Source organism: Charadrius vociferus, unplaced genomic scaffold (genome assembly GCF_000708025.1).
Source record: "Charadrius vociferus isolate BGI_N301 unplaced genomic scaffold, ASM70802v2 scaffold4, whole genome shotgun sequence".
NCBI lineage: Eukaryota > Metazoa > Chordata > Aves > Charadriiformes > Charadriidae > Charadrius > Charadrius vociferus.
This window is the reverse complement of record NW_009648150.1, coordinates 1,325,830-1,342,853: the sequence shown is the minus strand read 5'-3', so window position 1 is coordinate 1,342,853 and position 17,024 is coordinate 1,325,830. Positions and strand designations below refer to the sequence as shown.

At 43.7% G+C, this 17,024-nt stretch overlaps 1 protein-coding gene across 1 annotated transcript in view; it reads left to right on the top strand.

Annotated features, from left to right (window-relative positions):
* Nucleotides 1–17,024, top strand: part of LPHN3 (latrophilin 3) — a 277,537-nt gene that overhangs the window by 224,561 nt on the left and 35,952 nt on the right. Inside the window, exons 17-18 of the mRNA XM_009884017.1 lie at nucleotides 5,387–5,453; nucleotides 6,858–6,949. Of these exons, the coding sequence (XP_009882319.1) occupies nucleotides 5,387–5,453; nucleotides 6,858–6,949 (159 nt within the window). The remainder of the gene's footprint in view (nucleotides 1–5,386; nucleotides 5,454–6,857; nucleotides 6,950–17,024) is intronic.

Sequence of the window (17,024 nt, the reverse complement as noted above, 5' to 3'; positions counted from 1 at the left end):
CGGCTGTTTCCCATCCACAGCAGCCATCTGTTGTCACTGAATTGTGCTCCACAACCAAAAAGACAGATTTTTTAGGTGAGCAGAGTGGAAAATTTCATCCAGTTGGCTGGCTGGAAAGGAAACCAGTTGCTTCATGCTTTTTTGCTCAGCCCAGCACGGCTTTTCCCTTGTGCTGTATTTCAGCTTTCACTGATTTTCTCCAAGTCCCAATCTATATGCATTCAAAAACAGCTGCATCAGATGTGACCGTATGGCTGGCCATCATGCTTTAAGGAGTAAAGAGAGGATTTATGTCTTTCCTCTTCCCTGGGCTTTCCAAGAGCTGGCTAGCTCTTTATGCTGAAGGAAAACCAAGTTGCTTGGCAATTAAAATAGACTGTGCTTCTGACTCCTGTGCAGCAGGGGCTGGGGGATGTTTTGAGTGTTAAACTGTGGGGGGTTTTAATTTTTAAAAAAAAGAAGACCAAAACACTCAAGCCTCTGAGTCCTCTCACACACACCAGCACTCTTATTATCAGTAGAAAAAAGTTGTTGGGCTGCATATTCCCTGATTTATGTGTCGTAGCTGAGACATAAGCACTTAGTTACACTTTTTTTCCTATGGGGTGGGTAGGTCTGAAATGCTGTGTAATGTGTGAGCTGCTGCAGACATCTTTATTCAGGGATGGGGGGGGGGGCATTTTACAGGAACTTCATTATCCTTGAAACCTCTATTCTTCTGTCAAACCTAGTTGCAATTGAGCGACACTTCAGATGTTATTATAGGTGATACACAGATGTCATGATCGCATAAATTCTTTCCTATAGGAAATCAGACTCAAATAGTTTCTAGTCACTTGTGTTGTTCCATTACCAGCTGCATCTAAATCACCTTGAACTTCAGCAGCCACAGAGGAAACAAGATTTCCCTGCAATTGCTCTGAAAGCTTCTGTTTTCCTCTAGCATTAAGATTTTGATGCTGTCACATGAAGATTTTGGATGAACAGCTGCAGAGGCAGTTCAGGAGTGACGGTCATGGAAGTGACAGTATTTTAATTTGTGACAAATAGCGGTGCCACCATATATATATCGAAACATCTTTTACTACCCATTACTGATTTTTCAGAGAGGCAGCGATGAACGGGCAACAGGAAATCTGAGGGCAATCAAAAGAGACTTCCGGGCCTTGGGACATCTGGTTAACGGATTAGGAGCACAAGTAGTGTTCTCCTCTATCATTCCAGTTGCAGGGAAGAATGAGGGAGAAAACAGGAAGAGCCAGCAGATCAATACCTGACTCTGAGCCTGGTGGCACCGGCAGGACTTTGGGGTTTTAGATCATGGATCTGTGGGACAGGATGCTAGTGAGATTCCTCAGTCTGCTGACTCAATGAAGGTAGGGGATGGAGATCCATGCAGCAGCAGAGATGTGAGGGTCATTGATGAGTTAGAATCTACAGCTGCACCTGGGAATGATCAGGTAGAAATTAGGGCTTCTCCCAGCAAAAAGGTGGCGGGACCAATAGCCCAACTGAAGTGCTTCTACACTAATGTACACAGCATGGGCAACAAACAGGAGGAGCTGGAAGCCATTGTGCAGCAAGAAAACTATGATGTAGTTGCCATCACGGAAACGTGGTGGGATGACTCTCAGGACTGGAGTGCAGCAATGGATGGGATAGTCAGGGAAGGAGAGGTGTTGAGGTGGTCCTGTATGTTAGGAAGTGTTATGGATATCTAGAACTTAACTTGGTGACAATAGGATTGAGTGTTTATGGGTAAGAATTGGGGAGGGCGCAACAAGGCAGATACCATGGTGGGAATGTTATAGACCGCCCAACCAGGATGAAGAGGCAGACAAAATATTCTATAAGCAGCTGGGAGAAGTCTCACAATCACTAGTCCTGGTGTGGGACTTCAATTTACCAGGTAGCTGCTGGGAATACAAAACAGCTGAGAGGGAACAGTCTAGGAGGTTCCTGGAGTGTGTTGAGGATAACTTCCTGACACAGCTGGTGAGGGAGCCAACTAGGGAAGCTGCCCTGCTGGACCTGTTGTTTGTGAACAGAGAAGGACTTGTGGGGGATGTGATGGTGGGAGGTTGCCTTGGGCATAGTGATCATGAAATGATAGTTTTCAATTTTCAGAGAAGCAAGGAAGGGGATCAGCAGGGGAGGGCAGACTTTGGTCTATTTAGGAGACTGGTTGACAGAGTCCCTTGGGAGGCAGTCCTGAAGGGCAAAGGAGTCCAGGAAAACTGGGTGTTTATGAAGAAGGAAGTCTTAAAGGTGCAGGAGCAGGCCGTCCACATGTGCTGAAAAATGAGCTGTCGGGGAAAAAGACTGGCCTGGCTGAACAGAGAGCTATGGTCACAACTCAGGGAATAAAGGAGAATGTATGGCTTTTGGACGAAGGGGCAGACCACTCATGAGGACTACAAAGATGTGATGCTATGTAGGGAGAAAATTAGAAAGGCTAAAGCGCAACTAGAACTTAATCTGGCTTGTGATGCTAAGGACAATAAAAAAAGTTTCTACAAATACATTAGCAATAAAAGGACGACTAAGGAGAATCTCAATCCTTTATGGGATGTAGGGGAAACATAGTGACCAAGGATGAGGAAAAGGCTGAGGTACTTAATGCCTTCTTTGCCTCAGTCTTTAGTAGTAGGACTGGTTGTTCCTCAGTACCCAGCCCCCTGAGCTGGAAGACAGGGGCAGGGAGCAGAATGAACCCCCATAATCCAGGAGGAAACCTGCTACAGCACTTAGATGCACACAAGTCTATGGGGCTGGATGGGATCCACCCAAGAGTACTGAGGGAGCTGGCGGAAGTGCTCACCAAGCCACTTTCCATCATTTATCAGCAGTCATGGCTAACCGGGGAGGTCCCAGTTCACTGGAGGTTAGCAAATGTGGCACCCATCTGCAAGAAGGCCTGGAAGGAGGATCCAGGGAACTACAGGCCTGTCAGTCTGACCTCTGTGCTTGGGAAGATTATGGAGCAGATCATCCTGACTGCCATTACGCAGCACATGCAGGACAACCAGGTGATGAGGCCCAGTCAGCATGGGTTCATGAAAGGCAGGCCATGCTTGACAAACTTGATCTCTTTCTATGACAAGGTGATGGGTACTCTTTGATGGGTAAAGAAATGGCTGGAAGGCCAGGCCCAAAGAATTATGGTGAATGGAATTAAATCCAGTTGGCAGCTGGTCACAAGTTGTTTTCCCCAGGCCTCAGTATTTGGGCTGGTGGTCTTTAGTGTATCAATGACCTGGACAAGGGGAACAAGTGCACCCTCAGTAAGTTTGCAGACAACACGAAGTTGGGTGGGAGCATTGATCTGCTTGAGGGTACGATGGCTCTACAGAGGGATCTGGACAGGCTGGATCAATGGGCCGAGGCCAATGGTATGAGGTTCAACAAAGCCAAGTGCCGGGTCCTGCACTTGGGTCATAACCACCCCATGCAGTGCTACAGGGTTGGGGAAGAGTGGCTGGAAAGCTGACCAGGGGAAAAGGACCTGGGGGTGTTGGTTGACAGCCGGATGAATATAAGCCAGCAGTGTGCCCAGGTGGCCAAGGCGGCCAACAGCATCCTGGCCTGTATCAGAAATAGTGTGGCCAGCAGGACTAGGGAGGTGATTGTCCTCCTGTTCTCAGCACTTGTGAGGCCCCACCTCAAATACTGTGTTCAGTTTTGGGCTCCTTACTACAAGACAGACAGAGAGGTGCTGGAGGGTGTCCAGAGAAGGGCAACAAAGCTGGTGAAGGGCCTAGAGAACAAGTCTTACGAGAAGCAGCTGAGGGAACTGGGGTTGTTTAGTCTGGAGAAAACAAGGCTGAGGGGAGACTTATCACTCTCTAGAGCTACCTGAAAGGAGGTTGTAGTGAGGTGGGGGTCGGTTTCTTCTCCCAAGTAACAAGTGATAGGACACGAGGAAATGGCTTCAAGTTGTGGCAGGGGAGGTTTAGATTGGATATTAGGAAAAAATTCTTTACCAAAAGGGTTATCAAACATTGGAAAGAGCTGCCCAGGGAAGTGGTGGAATTACCATCCCTGAAGGTATTTAAAAGATGGGTAGACATGGTGCTTAGGGACATGGTTTAGTCGTCGTTTTGGCAGTATTAGGTTGATGGTGGGACTTGATGATCTTAAAGGTGCCTTCCAACCTAGACAATTCTATGATTCTATGATCTTCAACACTGACAAGACCTGAAATTTATGTGGTCAGGGAGGGAAGTGAGAAGCTTTATCTACATCTTTGAATTTATTCATGTCTTGGCTTCTCCCAGGCATAGAGGTTCAGGGCATGTTTTGTTCTCTTGGCAGGCGGCTCCTTGCTGATCTCCTCCATGGGGCTGCTGGCACAGACCTTTCTGCTTGTTGCAAAGTCCATTGGAAGGGAAAAAACATTCAGCACGTGCACTAGAGCTGTCATTTGTGAGAATAGCTATCTCTTCCACCATGATAAATTCATATGTACAGTCCCTGTCACTTCCCCAGATATGAAATTCCATTGTTTGTTCAGTATAAGGGTGGTTTTATGCTTTCTTAGTCTTCTGTGTATAAATGGACCTGTGATTTGCAGCGTTGCAAACATGACAAGATATTATTATTTTAAACATCATGCAAAACTTTCTTGGAATTTATACTCGTCTGTCTTGTAACCAGTTACTTCCATTTTATCTTCCTGTCGCCTGGAATGAACTAGGAATGGAAATGTAATTTCCCAGGGGCCTTAAAAAATGTGGGGAGTATTAAATGCGGTTGAAATTAAGCGATTAATAATTTAGTTTTAGTCCATGAATCAACTTCATGTGATAGCGCAGACCATATGCAACCCTCGAAACATTAATGGAAACAAAACACTCCGGAGGTTCAGGGAAATAAAACCCTCTAAAGGGGAAGTTGCTGAACCTAATTAAACCTCAGCCTTCTGTTATCCAAATTATGCTTCCTATTTGCACCAAATTTGCTCTGATCTGCTTGTTGGAGAAATGTCATCTTGCTTGACGGTTGACAGGCAGCTTGCGTTGTGTCAGAGCCGGAGAGGGAAGAGGAGCTTAAAGCGAAAAAGAAGTTCCATGGATGCTCATCAGACCCCTTCCTTTAAAAAACCCACAGTTTTAAGGGTTTTTTCTGACAGATGCAGAAAGCCTTAGCAACTAGGCCTGGTGCCATTTTCTCCCTGCTTCCTCCAGAGGTAATTATCTTACTCCATCAATAGCGCTGTCAGAAATTGGGCACATAATTCAGCATTTAAATGAACAAGCAATGTAATATTTCCTGTCTCCCACCAGCGTGTTTTGCAGCTCACATTCTTCTCTGTCACTCGCTTACTCTTGATGTATGTCCTGGGTGCAGTCCTTGAATGCCTTCTCTCCTCTGTGTTTCATTACAGATGTTGGCTCCGGCTTGACACCTACTTCATTTGGAGCTTTATAGGACCCGCGACCTTGATAATTATGGTAAGAACTCCTAATTAACTACCCCATCTCTCAGGTCAAGAAATAAAACTTTTGCTGTCCCTTTACTCTTTATCTTTAATTTACACAGATTAATTTGTGAAAGGCATGTTCTTTTTTGACCCCACCTGGCACAAGCAATTAGACCCTCATTATGAGAAGCTCTTGGCATTGCAAAATACTTGATCAAAATGGGCCGGGTAGCTTTGGAGCAAGCACCTGCAGAGTTTGGTTTTTATGATTGGACATTTAGAAGTGCCAAACTCTATTTTGATGCCCCTCACTGCACCTCCCTGCCTTTTGAATTCCAGAGTGAAGCTTTGCATCAGTCATGCAAAAAAGGGAATTATGGGGTGGAGGGAATGAAATAAAGTCCAAACTGGAAGATAGATTTGGTGGGTATTTTTCCTCCCCGGCAGAAGTTGAAGCTTGTGTGACTTCACAGTTAGCACATTGCCAGCATATCAGCTAACACAGCAACAAGGTAGAGAACCCAACTTTAGAGGCAGCTGGAGTTTTTTTGTACTTTAATCGCTACAATATGGCTTAAATAAACCATCCTTTGTTTTGAATAGACTACAGTTTGGCTAACACAGCAAACCAGGCACTCTCACTTCAATGCCGACATTGTCCCTGCTTCTCCTGCTTCTCCTGCAACTTGGGGCTGTTTCAGCAGCCTTCCACATCAGGGAGGCAGCCGTGCCACCAGCTACAACTGCTGTGTCTTTTCCCCCTTAAGTGATACATTCATAAAAAGATATCTTCCTTTTTTGATTGTGTCTCAAACCCTGGCCTGGGCTTTTGGGGGAACTCCTTTCCCAGAATTGGCAGCCTTGTTAACACTGAGGCTTTGAAACATCATTGCATCTTTTACAGAACAAATCAAACTCTTTTTCCTTTTTATTTTTCACCTTTGCGTTACGCTAAGCATCTTCAGAAGTTGTGATTTCCCTGCCCATGTCATCCATTACACCATATTTAAAAGATATATTCACAGAAAAAGATGCTTTTTTTGTTTCATTACAATGGGGCTGGCTAAGCAAGATGCTTGGGATAACTTTTCATGACTGTATACCACTCATACACAGAAGAGCCATTACAGAAAAGATTTTTAATTTTCCATAATGTCATTTGGAGCACTACAGTTGATATTGGAACCAGCCCCATGTCAGTAACATACACAGCACCATGGCTTTGGTAATGCTGTGGCATCACCAGTCCTGCGGTCTACAGGCCAGCTCACCTTATAAAATGCTTGTCAATTTTCTGTGACCCAGTCACTGTAAAACTATAGCAAGAGCTAATTTCCTACAACAACTTGTCTGTTACAGAGAAGCAGCTGACTGTCCCCATTATATTGTGCTGTGTCATGTAATCCTTGTTTTTTTTCCTTCCCCACTATTGCAGCTTAATGTCATCTTCCTTGGGATCGCTCTCTATAAAATGTTTCATCATACTGCTATACTGAAACCCGAATCTGGATGTCTTGACAATATCAAGTAAGTGGTTAGGTTTTTTTCATTCTTTCTGCCTGTTTCTGTTTTTTGCTGTTTATGCCCCAGTTCCTCTCTGAGGTGTATAGGGGAACCAACTCTGCCAGCAGCAGATTTTAACCAGTAGCAATACATTGGATTATGGCACTGTAGAGTGGTTTCTAATCGGTACCAGCAAATTTCTGATGATGAACCACTGTCTTTATTGGGATTTGGCTGCCAGTGGTGGCATTTTTCCATTCAATTTTGCATGGAAGAAACAAAGTTGCATTTGCTGTCCTTGAAGCAGGTAACCTCCTTGTCCCTCTATGTAAAAGGAAATCGTGCCTGATAATTACTGGCTAATTATTGCAGTCTCTACAGGGAAGGTGTTGAAATTGTTGATCATTACTATTTTTCTGTGCTCTGAGGGTGGCAGCCTTACTTCTTTTCTGTTTGTTTTGGCCCCTGACAGATTTAATGACCCAAATTCTCCCCAGAATCTGATTAGTTTCAGCAAAGTTACCGGGAGTTTACCTGGGGGTGCCCACATCAGAGGATGTGCTTGCCAACCAAGGCATGTTTTGTTCTTCAACTCAGTTAGCATCTGAGCCTGGGCATCTTACTGTCTAGCAAGTTGCTTCATTATATTGATAGAATATTAGTCTCCATCAGTGCCTGTTTATTCAAGTACCTCTGGCTTTAATTACTTGCTTCAAAAATACAAGTGGGATTTCAGGTGCAGTAAGTGATAAGATGGGCAGCCTGCTAATTAATAAAACCATCTAATGAAGTTCAGGAGGAGGAAATTGTTGGGAGTCAGTGCTTTACTGCCTGCCCAGGAAAGGAGAGTGTTGTGCAGCACAGCTGGAAGTTGGTTCTCCCCTCTCTTCTGTGGTGGGAGCAGGAGAAGAGGCATGAGGGGACCTCATTAGGAGATGACTGACTTGCACAGTTTCAAGGCAGTTTTTAGGAAGGTTATTGTTCTTACCGCTGAGCTACTCCTGTAGGTGCGCCTTTAATTTAAACTAGGTCAGTTCCCCCTTAAAACTTCCCCAGCAGGCAAGGCTTGCAATGCTGCTGGCATGCCATGACCTGGCATGGTCCTTTGGGTGAAGTTTCAGGTTTTTAGGTGTGGCTTCTTCTTCGAAGGTTGGGAGGAAAGGGGAGCCTGTACAAATGCAGGAGACCCCAATGAGCTTGGGGACATGCAGAGTGCTCCTTTGCCATGTCTGTCCCTGCTCAGGTTGTGGGCAGGCTGCTCTGCGGTGTGCCTCTGTTTCTCCTTCAATTGCTCAACTTTAAGATGAAATTGGAGGAGCAGTCCCTCCTGGATGTCCAGGACTGATGCCCGCATGATAGTCTTTCCTTTGGTCTTGGATGAGGTGTTAAAGGAATGGTACATTTAATAACACTTATTAATATGACTACTCGTCATGCATTAGAGCTATGGGATTGCTCACTGAGAACAGTCTTTCTAAGGTTACCCACACAAAATCTGTCTAGAAATCCTTGCAATATGACATTTAAATTAAAAACTGGGTAAAAAAAAAAAAAAAACAAAGCCCTTATAATTAAAGCAGAAAAAATAATTGCCTACTGAATAATGTTGCTTGTGCTAATCTCTAGTATCTTTGTTTGAAATGCCAGGAATTTATACAACCAGTTACATCAATTATAATGTCATTGTAAAATATTTTATAGGTTCTTTGGCAGATGAGTGTCTATTCCTGATATGACTTCATTAAAACATTTTGAAAACACAAGCAATTAAAATGCTTTTAAGTATGTTGCTGATACCCTTCCAAACGTGTTGCTTCGTTACAAATGATTTTTGTTATGCTTGAAAAAATAAGAGAAACATAGAATAAACTCAGGAAGACCCCAAGCTCACCCTAGCAAGCTTATCAAAACAAGAACTTCAGAATTACTTGATTGTAATTTCTGAATACCTAAGCAGGACAAAGTCAAGTCTCTAAATCCAAGGCATGTGTTGTCTCAATGTCAGATGTGCTTGAGTTACAAGAAGGTGCAGATTTTTAACAAAGGGAATTCACCTTTGAGGGAGCTTTCCTAGGGATGTGAGGGGCTTGCAATCTCTGGAGAACTTTTAGGTTAGATCATAGTCATCTTCTAGGTAAAATCGTAGTCTTTGTCTAGGTAAGATCATGGTCTTCTTCCGAAGTCATTGGCTCTAACTCAGCTGCAAAATGTGGATGTGGTACAGCAGCTCTGGAATAAAAAGCCGCAAACCACATTATTTCACAGATCCTTTCTGAGCTGATCTCCGTGAGTCTATACAGTTGGTGAAAAGACACTCATATCTGTTTTTCAAGGCACACATGGCCTTTGCTGGTTCTCAGCATGGTCCCAGAACCTTGCATCTTGTCTTGCTGTTTTATATTTAAAAAAACAAACTAAACTGAGGGCCCGCATTGGAGGGCCTCTTGCTGCCATCTGCATGTGACAGCTTTACGGCACACAGGGAGCTGAATGGGAGTTTGTTCTCCCAGTTCATTTCCTAGCACTGCTCTGTGTTAGGCTGTGGTGAAGCTCTCTCAACATAAATCCTGAGCCTGTTCAACAACAGCAAAATAGTTGATTCCCTATGGCAACATAAAAATAAAAGCCATAAAGTATTTTAATAGGCTGTTAATAAGTGCCCCTGCAATCTGGTGCTTGCCTATGTCACTTTAAAGGTTAGAAATACATTATGAAGCATAGAAAATAGAGAGCCAAATAACTCCACTTAAATTAATGAACTTGATAAGGGATCAGGTGTCACCTGGGATACCTTTAATTACTGCACCAACAGAAAAGCCATTCAAAGGGCAGTGCCTGAACCAGATGCTGTGTGGCTGAAAGATTTGTAGGCACTGTGCAAAGTTGTAAAAATAAACTTCCCTAACCTTCAGGAACAGTCCCTGTATTATTGTGCCAGCATGGGAGAATCTGACATTCCCGTGGTGGAGCACTGGTTACCTAGGGGTTACCCAGCAAGAGATTTGATGAGTACAGAGATGGTTTATTTTTTTTACCCACATTACCTTTCCTGGTTTAGCCCAGCACTTTCAAGAGGGAAGTAGGGTAGCCACATAAGTGGGTCCTTTCCCTGTGCTGAGAGCATCCTTCCTGTATGGCCGGTTGGTAATGATCCGATTCAGTGGGTTGTGCCCGCTGAGACAGCAGAGTTTGAGCTCTAGTCCTGCTTTGAGGCATATAGCCAGGAGAAGGTATGAGCTTGTGTACATGGGATATGTTGTTTGGAGCTGCAAGAGTTTCTGTGCCTGCCACCAATGCCAAAAGGGCAGACTAGGTCCCGTTTCACAACAGGTACCATCACCAAGAGTAGCATCCTTATACCTAGCACCTTTTGAAAAAGTTCTGTTTGACTTACTCCTTCAGTACATTTAAACCGAAATTTTAAGGGTTCACCCAGGGTGGGGTTCTCTTCTGCCTTTTAAAGATCTCTTTAGCATGAAGCGATGCAGACAAGGATGCCGAAACAGCTGCCTCTTGGGTGGTGTGTGTAGCTTCTGCCCATACCTCTGCAAACACAGGGCGGGAGGGGATTTTTCTTCCCAGCCTTTTCCAATAGCTGTTTCTGGGCATTCAAGGTCCACTGTAGCCATTGCTTTTTCATGTCTTCACGGCTTGTTGACAAACATAGGTAAGCAGAGATGAGCAGTGAGGAGCATTATTTAGTGTTTGGTAGCTCTGCCCATATCACTTGTATCTCGCTTATGGCCCATCTGAGAACATAAGTGGGACACAAAGAGTGCATGAAATTGGTCATGAGCACAAACTGATTCACTGTCAATAAATGTACCCGGGAAGGTGTTGTTTTGGAGGATTGATTCCCCCGGCCCTTACAAGCTTCCAGGGAAGACAGATCTTTCAAGCCAGGGACTACGCAAGCCTTTTGGATGGCAAAAGCCTGCTATGCTGCTTGCATCTATAGCCTGCAAGGTGGAGACTATAGGCATATCAGTGTGATATTGATGCACTCTTGCTAGCAGATGGCTCTTCATGAGGATGTGTTACCAGCTGGAATACTTTAGAGCAGCTGTGAGGCTGTTTTACTGGAAGTTGCTGCCATGTGGAGTGATTTCTGGAGTCTCTCCTTCGCGCTTTTCCATTGTGCCTGGTAGATGTTAGATGTGCGAAATGTCTCAGACTGTCGTAGACAGGAGTACACTGAATCTTTTTTATATTCACATTCCTGTAGGAAGCCTTATGTGACAAAGGAAAATACATGTATATGTGAATAATCCAGCACAGTTCTTCAGTTTTCCATCCATCAACTCCTTTCTGGGTGGTCAGGCATGTACTGTGGCTGCTTGTGGTCCTCGCACACCATGTTTTCGTCGACCCATGCCAGATGCTGCAGCATGCCAAACCATCCACATGTTTCTGGATGCCCCCATTCTCTGTGCAAAACGGAGGGTTTCAGATGAACTCCCTCCCCAAATGCCTTTGCGTTGTGTGGCAGTACAGTGCTCATTCTGTAGCCATTTAAATACTGCTCATTCAAGTCAGCGTGGCATTAGTAAAGGGAAGAAAAGAGGGGCTACGCTGATTGTAATCCAGATGTGCTCTTCACCATATCTACTGAAATCTGAGGTCCTGTCTTTTCTGTATGTTGTTATTATGCACAATGTGGAGCATGTTAGTTACTGACATGGAAAACTGGTAGAAAACTGGGTGGGGAGAGCGGTTATTGAGTTAACAAAAAACAAGTCCTGTAAGCGGATTGAAAAGATTCATCAACGGGCCTGAGCAGCTGCCATGCCTGAAGTTACACAGAACATCTCCAAATGGCCAGGGGGGAGAAGGTGAAACCTCCTTTCCCCTAGCAGAGACCAGAAGCCATCCTTTCTCTTCCTTACAGATGTAACCTTTCCTTTGAAGTTCCTCTGGGTTCCCGTCCCCTCTCCCCCCGGCGCTGCCTGGCTGCAGTTGGGTTTGTTAGCATTTTCCCCAGCCAGACCAGACTTCCTGACATTCTTCTGTGCTGCAGTATGTGGCAACGAGTTTTTATTTTATTTACTTTGGAAGGGCAATGCGTCAGCCATAGCTGCCAAGTGCAGTTGTGGACCCACTAGAAAGAAGGCAGGAAACCAAGGGCTTTGTCAGCTCGCTTCTCTTTTTGTCCTATTTTACTGCATTATTGTTTTAGCCAGGGTATAGCTTGGCTTGTGATATAGGCCACCTAGATGCTCTTTAGATAGCACAATTCATGGGGACCTCTTCAAGGAGGAGCGTGTTGGGCTGTAGTCCTGGGTTTGTTGGAAAAGCTGATCCAGTGCAATAGAAATCCACCTGAAAGTCATCCTGGAAATTTAATTTTCTTTCTTTCAGACGGGGAGACCCAGAGTCTTTGCTGGGAGCAATTTTTGTTGCTAAAGAGACACTATTAATTAGGGGCCTTGAGATAGTTTAATCCTGGCGTTAATCACTGTAGTTTTGTTGCAGCTTTCTTCCCTCTTGTGGAAACCTGCTCCCATCCCATCTTCTGCAACAATAGACTAAGCACTATATTAAAAACCTGAAATTCCCTGGAAAAAAAGTATTTATTGTGAACACAGAGAAGAGAATGGCTTTAAGTATTGTGGCTGGATTCATGAGAACACATGCTGAAATCCCATTAATGGGGATCATGCAAAAATGTCCTGCACTGCAGCCTTTGGAGATCAATCCCCAAATGACCAAAATGAGGGCCCCTTATCTTGCTGGCTGCCACGGGAGCTTCCAATGATCCGGGGCTAAAGGCACATGGCCCTGATTTAATGGATGACTAAAAAAGTGTATGTTCTCCCAAGTTTCTGACTTGAATCAAAACTCATACTGTATTCCTTTATACTCCAGTATTATTTTTTTTCATGGGAGTCTCTTGCTCACAGGCTTACAGAAGCAAATCTGACAATGTGCAACCTAGAAGCCAAAAGCAAGGAACCAAATGAAAAGACTCAACGTTGATTATTACTGTATAAAACTTTGTAAAAACCAGTCTGGGCTCTTTTAGGGATTCTGGCCCAGGCTGGGGGAGGTGAGGGGGGAGGAGCATCAGGCACAAAACTGAGAAGCCCCTTTTGAAAATATGCCTGCTTTACAAACCGTTGCCATATCCCACTCTCCCCATATGTTGTATGGGTGTAAGTGATTATCTGCTCATTTTCTTGCTTCAACATATGTATTTTATTTAAAGAGACATGACTAATCCCAGCCCCCAGATTAGCTTGTTGTTTCAGTCCTGTGGGTTTTCTTAAGTCATAAAAAAATCCTCAGAGTTAGGTAGAAAATTGAAAACAAAGGTTAAATAGAACTTCCAAAAATCAACTGCAGAAATGTTTAAATTAAATCCTTGATTTAACACAGTGGTATTGTGCTGGCAGGAACAGAGGTTTACCAGTCTAGTTTTATTTACTCAGCTGATTGAAATGCAGAAAAAGTAAACATCCTGGGTTTGGTGCAATGAGGAACAAGTTAGACTTTTAAAAATGCGAGTTTTCTACTCCTTCGGTAGGAAGAGCTTACATTACCAATGCAGAACAATAATTTTTAGCAGGTATCTTTTTACTAAAGGAAGATTAATTTGTACTTTATTTTAGCCATTTTAGAAACAAGTGAGACTAGGGAGACAATAAGGATTATTTCTATTGAGAAATCTTTTTCTATTGAGATTTAAACTCATCTATTGGTTTCCAGATCTTTTTTGTTTAATCATAAGACGCTACAACTTGGAAATAGTTTGTGATGCCAAAGTTTCTGGAACTGAATATTGCAGTGGGTTCACCCGGGGAACTTGACTTGCAGAACAGCGGCACTTTAATCCTTCTGGGTTTGCGGCTGCTTGGGAGTGCAAAGCGAGGATGCGGTACAACAAAGGGGTCCAGCTCTTGGGAGCATGCCCAGCGCAGTGTCTGGGTGCAGAAGGCCCGATCCTGCATCTTCAGTATTCTCAGTTCCCAGCGAAGTAAGGGCTGAGGGTCTGTGGCAACGTGCAGACCACTTCTCTGGAGCAGGAAGCAGGGAAAGTAGGTTATGTACACCCACGCATCTTCGAGGAGGTGTGTGTGGTGGCGTGAGTAGGGGAAAGGATGAGGTACAAAGGGTTTGAAACGCAAGCTAGTGAATGCAAACAGTTACAGGAGCCACAGTGAACCTCTGTTAAACACGACCTGAAATCCTGACTGGCCATTACCTATAACTTACAATGTTAAATAAAATAGCAGTACCTGTAAAGAATGAGCTTTCTGTTAAGATTTTCATACAACCCTACTAACAAAACAGAAAGACTAACTGAGCAGGCTGTTCAAGAATAGGGTGTTGAAAATCTCTCCTTCCCAGCCAGCTGTGCTGTGTGCAGCATTTTTTGACTCCTCTGACTGGGGACAGCAGGCTCAGAGCACAGTGGCTCCAGAGGTGCCTTTTGGAGAGGAGTCATCCCTGGATTCCCACTCCAGGAAAGAATAATCTGATCCTAGGGAACAAAAAGAGCCCTGAAGCCAGTGTTTGAGTCTGGGTGAACTCAGATGAGAAATGAAGTGCGTGTTTTAACAGTGCTTGGGATGTGCAGGCAGCACATTCTCTGTCACCAGAAAACTTGACAGGAGAGTTTTGCAAGGGTGACTAAATGATCTGGGCTTCTGAAAATGAGGATTAGCTGTTTCTCTCTCTTAGAAAACCTCCCCCAGTGCAACGTTTAGATCTCAGCTGCAGAGTACTAAGCTGAGCATTAGAAACTGCCTGCCTCCCTTTCCTTGTACAGGAGCTCAGGCTATGATCTTTGTGTCTCCTATGGCCTTTAGAGAGAGTACCATGCCTTCACAAGCCCGATGGTCAGTTTAGCATCTCCTTGCATCGTGTGTAAGAAAGTGCTGTGCTTCCTAGTTCCCTGAGTAGCTCAGTGCTGCTCCTATATAGCAGTCATCTGCATCTCTGCATGAGTAAACTTTGAACAGGCAGCCTAAAGCAAACCCGGAAAAATCACTCGGAGTTGGCACCAAATGAAGTATTTACAAGCTTCCCACCAAGAAAAGATATGGCACATTTATATTTTGCCAGAGTGTGGACTTTGTGAGCACCTCGGAGGCAGAAACCCTGCCAATGCTGAAAAAACATCTGAGATTGCATTTGTGTCTGGATGCCTTTTTTGCCTAGTGATGCTGGTGGCAGCATCCAATTTTGTTTGTTGCAATCTGCTGCTGTTTGAGTTTTTCACAGAAGGGTTTGGTTGGTATCTGACTGTTTTGGCTTTGGGTTTTGCCTGTTTCTCTATGCTGTTTGTGATGACTGCGTTAATGTTGAATGGTGATTGTAAAGCACTAATCTTCCCACTGACAGGTGTCGTCCTTTCAGAATTAAAAAAAAAAAAAAAAAAAAATCAGTCAGCAGTTATTGATTTGAGAGAGTGTCCTGGAAGATATTAAATACCTAAGGTCTTTCTGTGAACCCATAAATCATGATTATTGTTTTAAAAGGTCATACATTTTAAGTATTTTGTCAGCAAGCCCTGCTGGTGCTATTTGGATAATACAAATGGGTCTAAAGGTTTTGCTGAATCCATATTGTGTGGAAACAATCAGATATGTGGTTGCACATCAGTGTGGTTTGAATAATCATGCCATGCCTTTGCGAAGTTAGGAGGAAGGATATAAACAGGGTAAGCGATTCTGAGAGTAATTAATTGCTCACAGAAAATGAGATGAGCTTAACAGAATTGCTCTTTCCAATTGCAATAATTAAGAACAAATCTCAGAAAGCAGGCCATGACTTCCCTAGGTGAGTTGAGAGGGAAAAGGGATGATGCTTTGCCTTTGGCAGAAAAAATCAGTCACAGGTTGCCCCAAATCCTGGGCTTGGGCATCACATAGTGCCAAGGAAGTTTTGGCTTCATTTGTCTGGATAAAATTCTCAGAACTACTGGTGGAAGCCAGAGGTGGCTTTCAATCTATATAAAATTTCCCTTATGCCAGGAGGTAGGACCCCAGTCTTTACATATCTCCAAGACATGTAAAGCAAGGGATTTCTTCTGCAAATGAAGCTGTGACAGGCCCGCTGACCCCCAAGATGGTTACAGAGGTCTTCATGGGATCATGTACATCCTGTCAAAGATGATGCAGGAGCCCAAAGAAGATGAGACTTGGAAATGATGGCTTGGAAAGCTGTGAAACACCAGCAGCCTAAGGAAGGCGATTAGGAAGACATTTGGCTTCATGCCATCAGGGTGGTAACTTTGTCACTAAACGTGAAGGCAAAATCCTTTAAGCACTCTTTTATTGCTTGCAATTGATTTTTCTCACCATGAAGACATTCCTTCACTAATTACCGATGAACCCGTTTGCTTTATGAGGGGAGTGCTGGACTTTCCAACTCCATCCTGTAGATTTTCAGCAGTTCAATAAATCAAACTTTTCTAATCCTTGATTATTTTTTTAAAAAAAAAAAAAAAAGTGGAAAAGAAAACAAACATCCCTATTGCCTCATATTGGCAGGCAGTGGGGAGACACAATAGCATGCTTTATTTTGTGTCTCGTGCTTGCCTACAGGAAACGTCTGTCTCTCTGCTTTATTTGCACCATATTAAAATGAATTCCACGGGTCTTTCCGAATGCTTTTTAGGGGACACATCATCCATCTATTTTTATTTGGGTTTCATCACCTGTAACAGCTACTAAAGGTCCTGTGTACTCATTGACATTTTTGCTCACTATCCAAACTGTGTTGTTTTGGGGCCTGAGCACTGAGTCTGTGCACTTACTGAGCCTTTTCCTGCTATCGCAGAGATGGCAAAATACTTTGAATTGTCAAGAGAGTGATAAATTCGAGTTAGGTGAAGTTAAACCATAAAGGGTTGAATAAAATTCTAACACCTGAAGTTGATTAGTTATGTAGGGTTTTATTAAAGGCCCAGTTTTACTTTAAGTGTGGATCAAAAACTGCACTTTGCTAAATATAAAAAAAAAAAAAAAGAAAGTAAACTCTTTTCAAAATGTAAGAAGACCAGACATTCTTCTTTTTAAATGAGAGGTGAATAGCTGCTTTTTGATAACAGGCTTTCTCTGTTCAGCAGCATTTTAGGATGAATCTGTATGTGAAG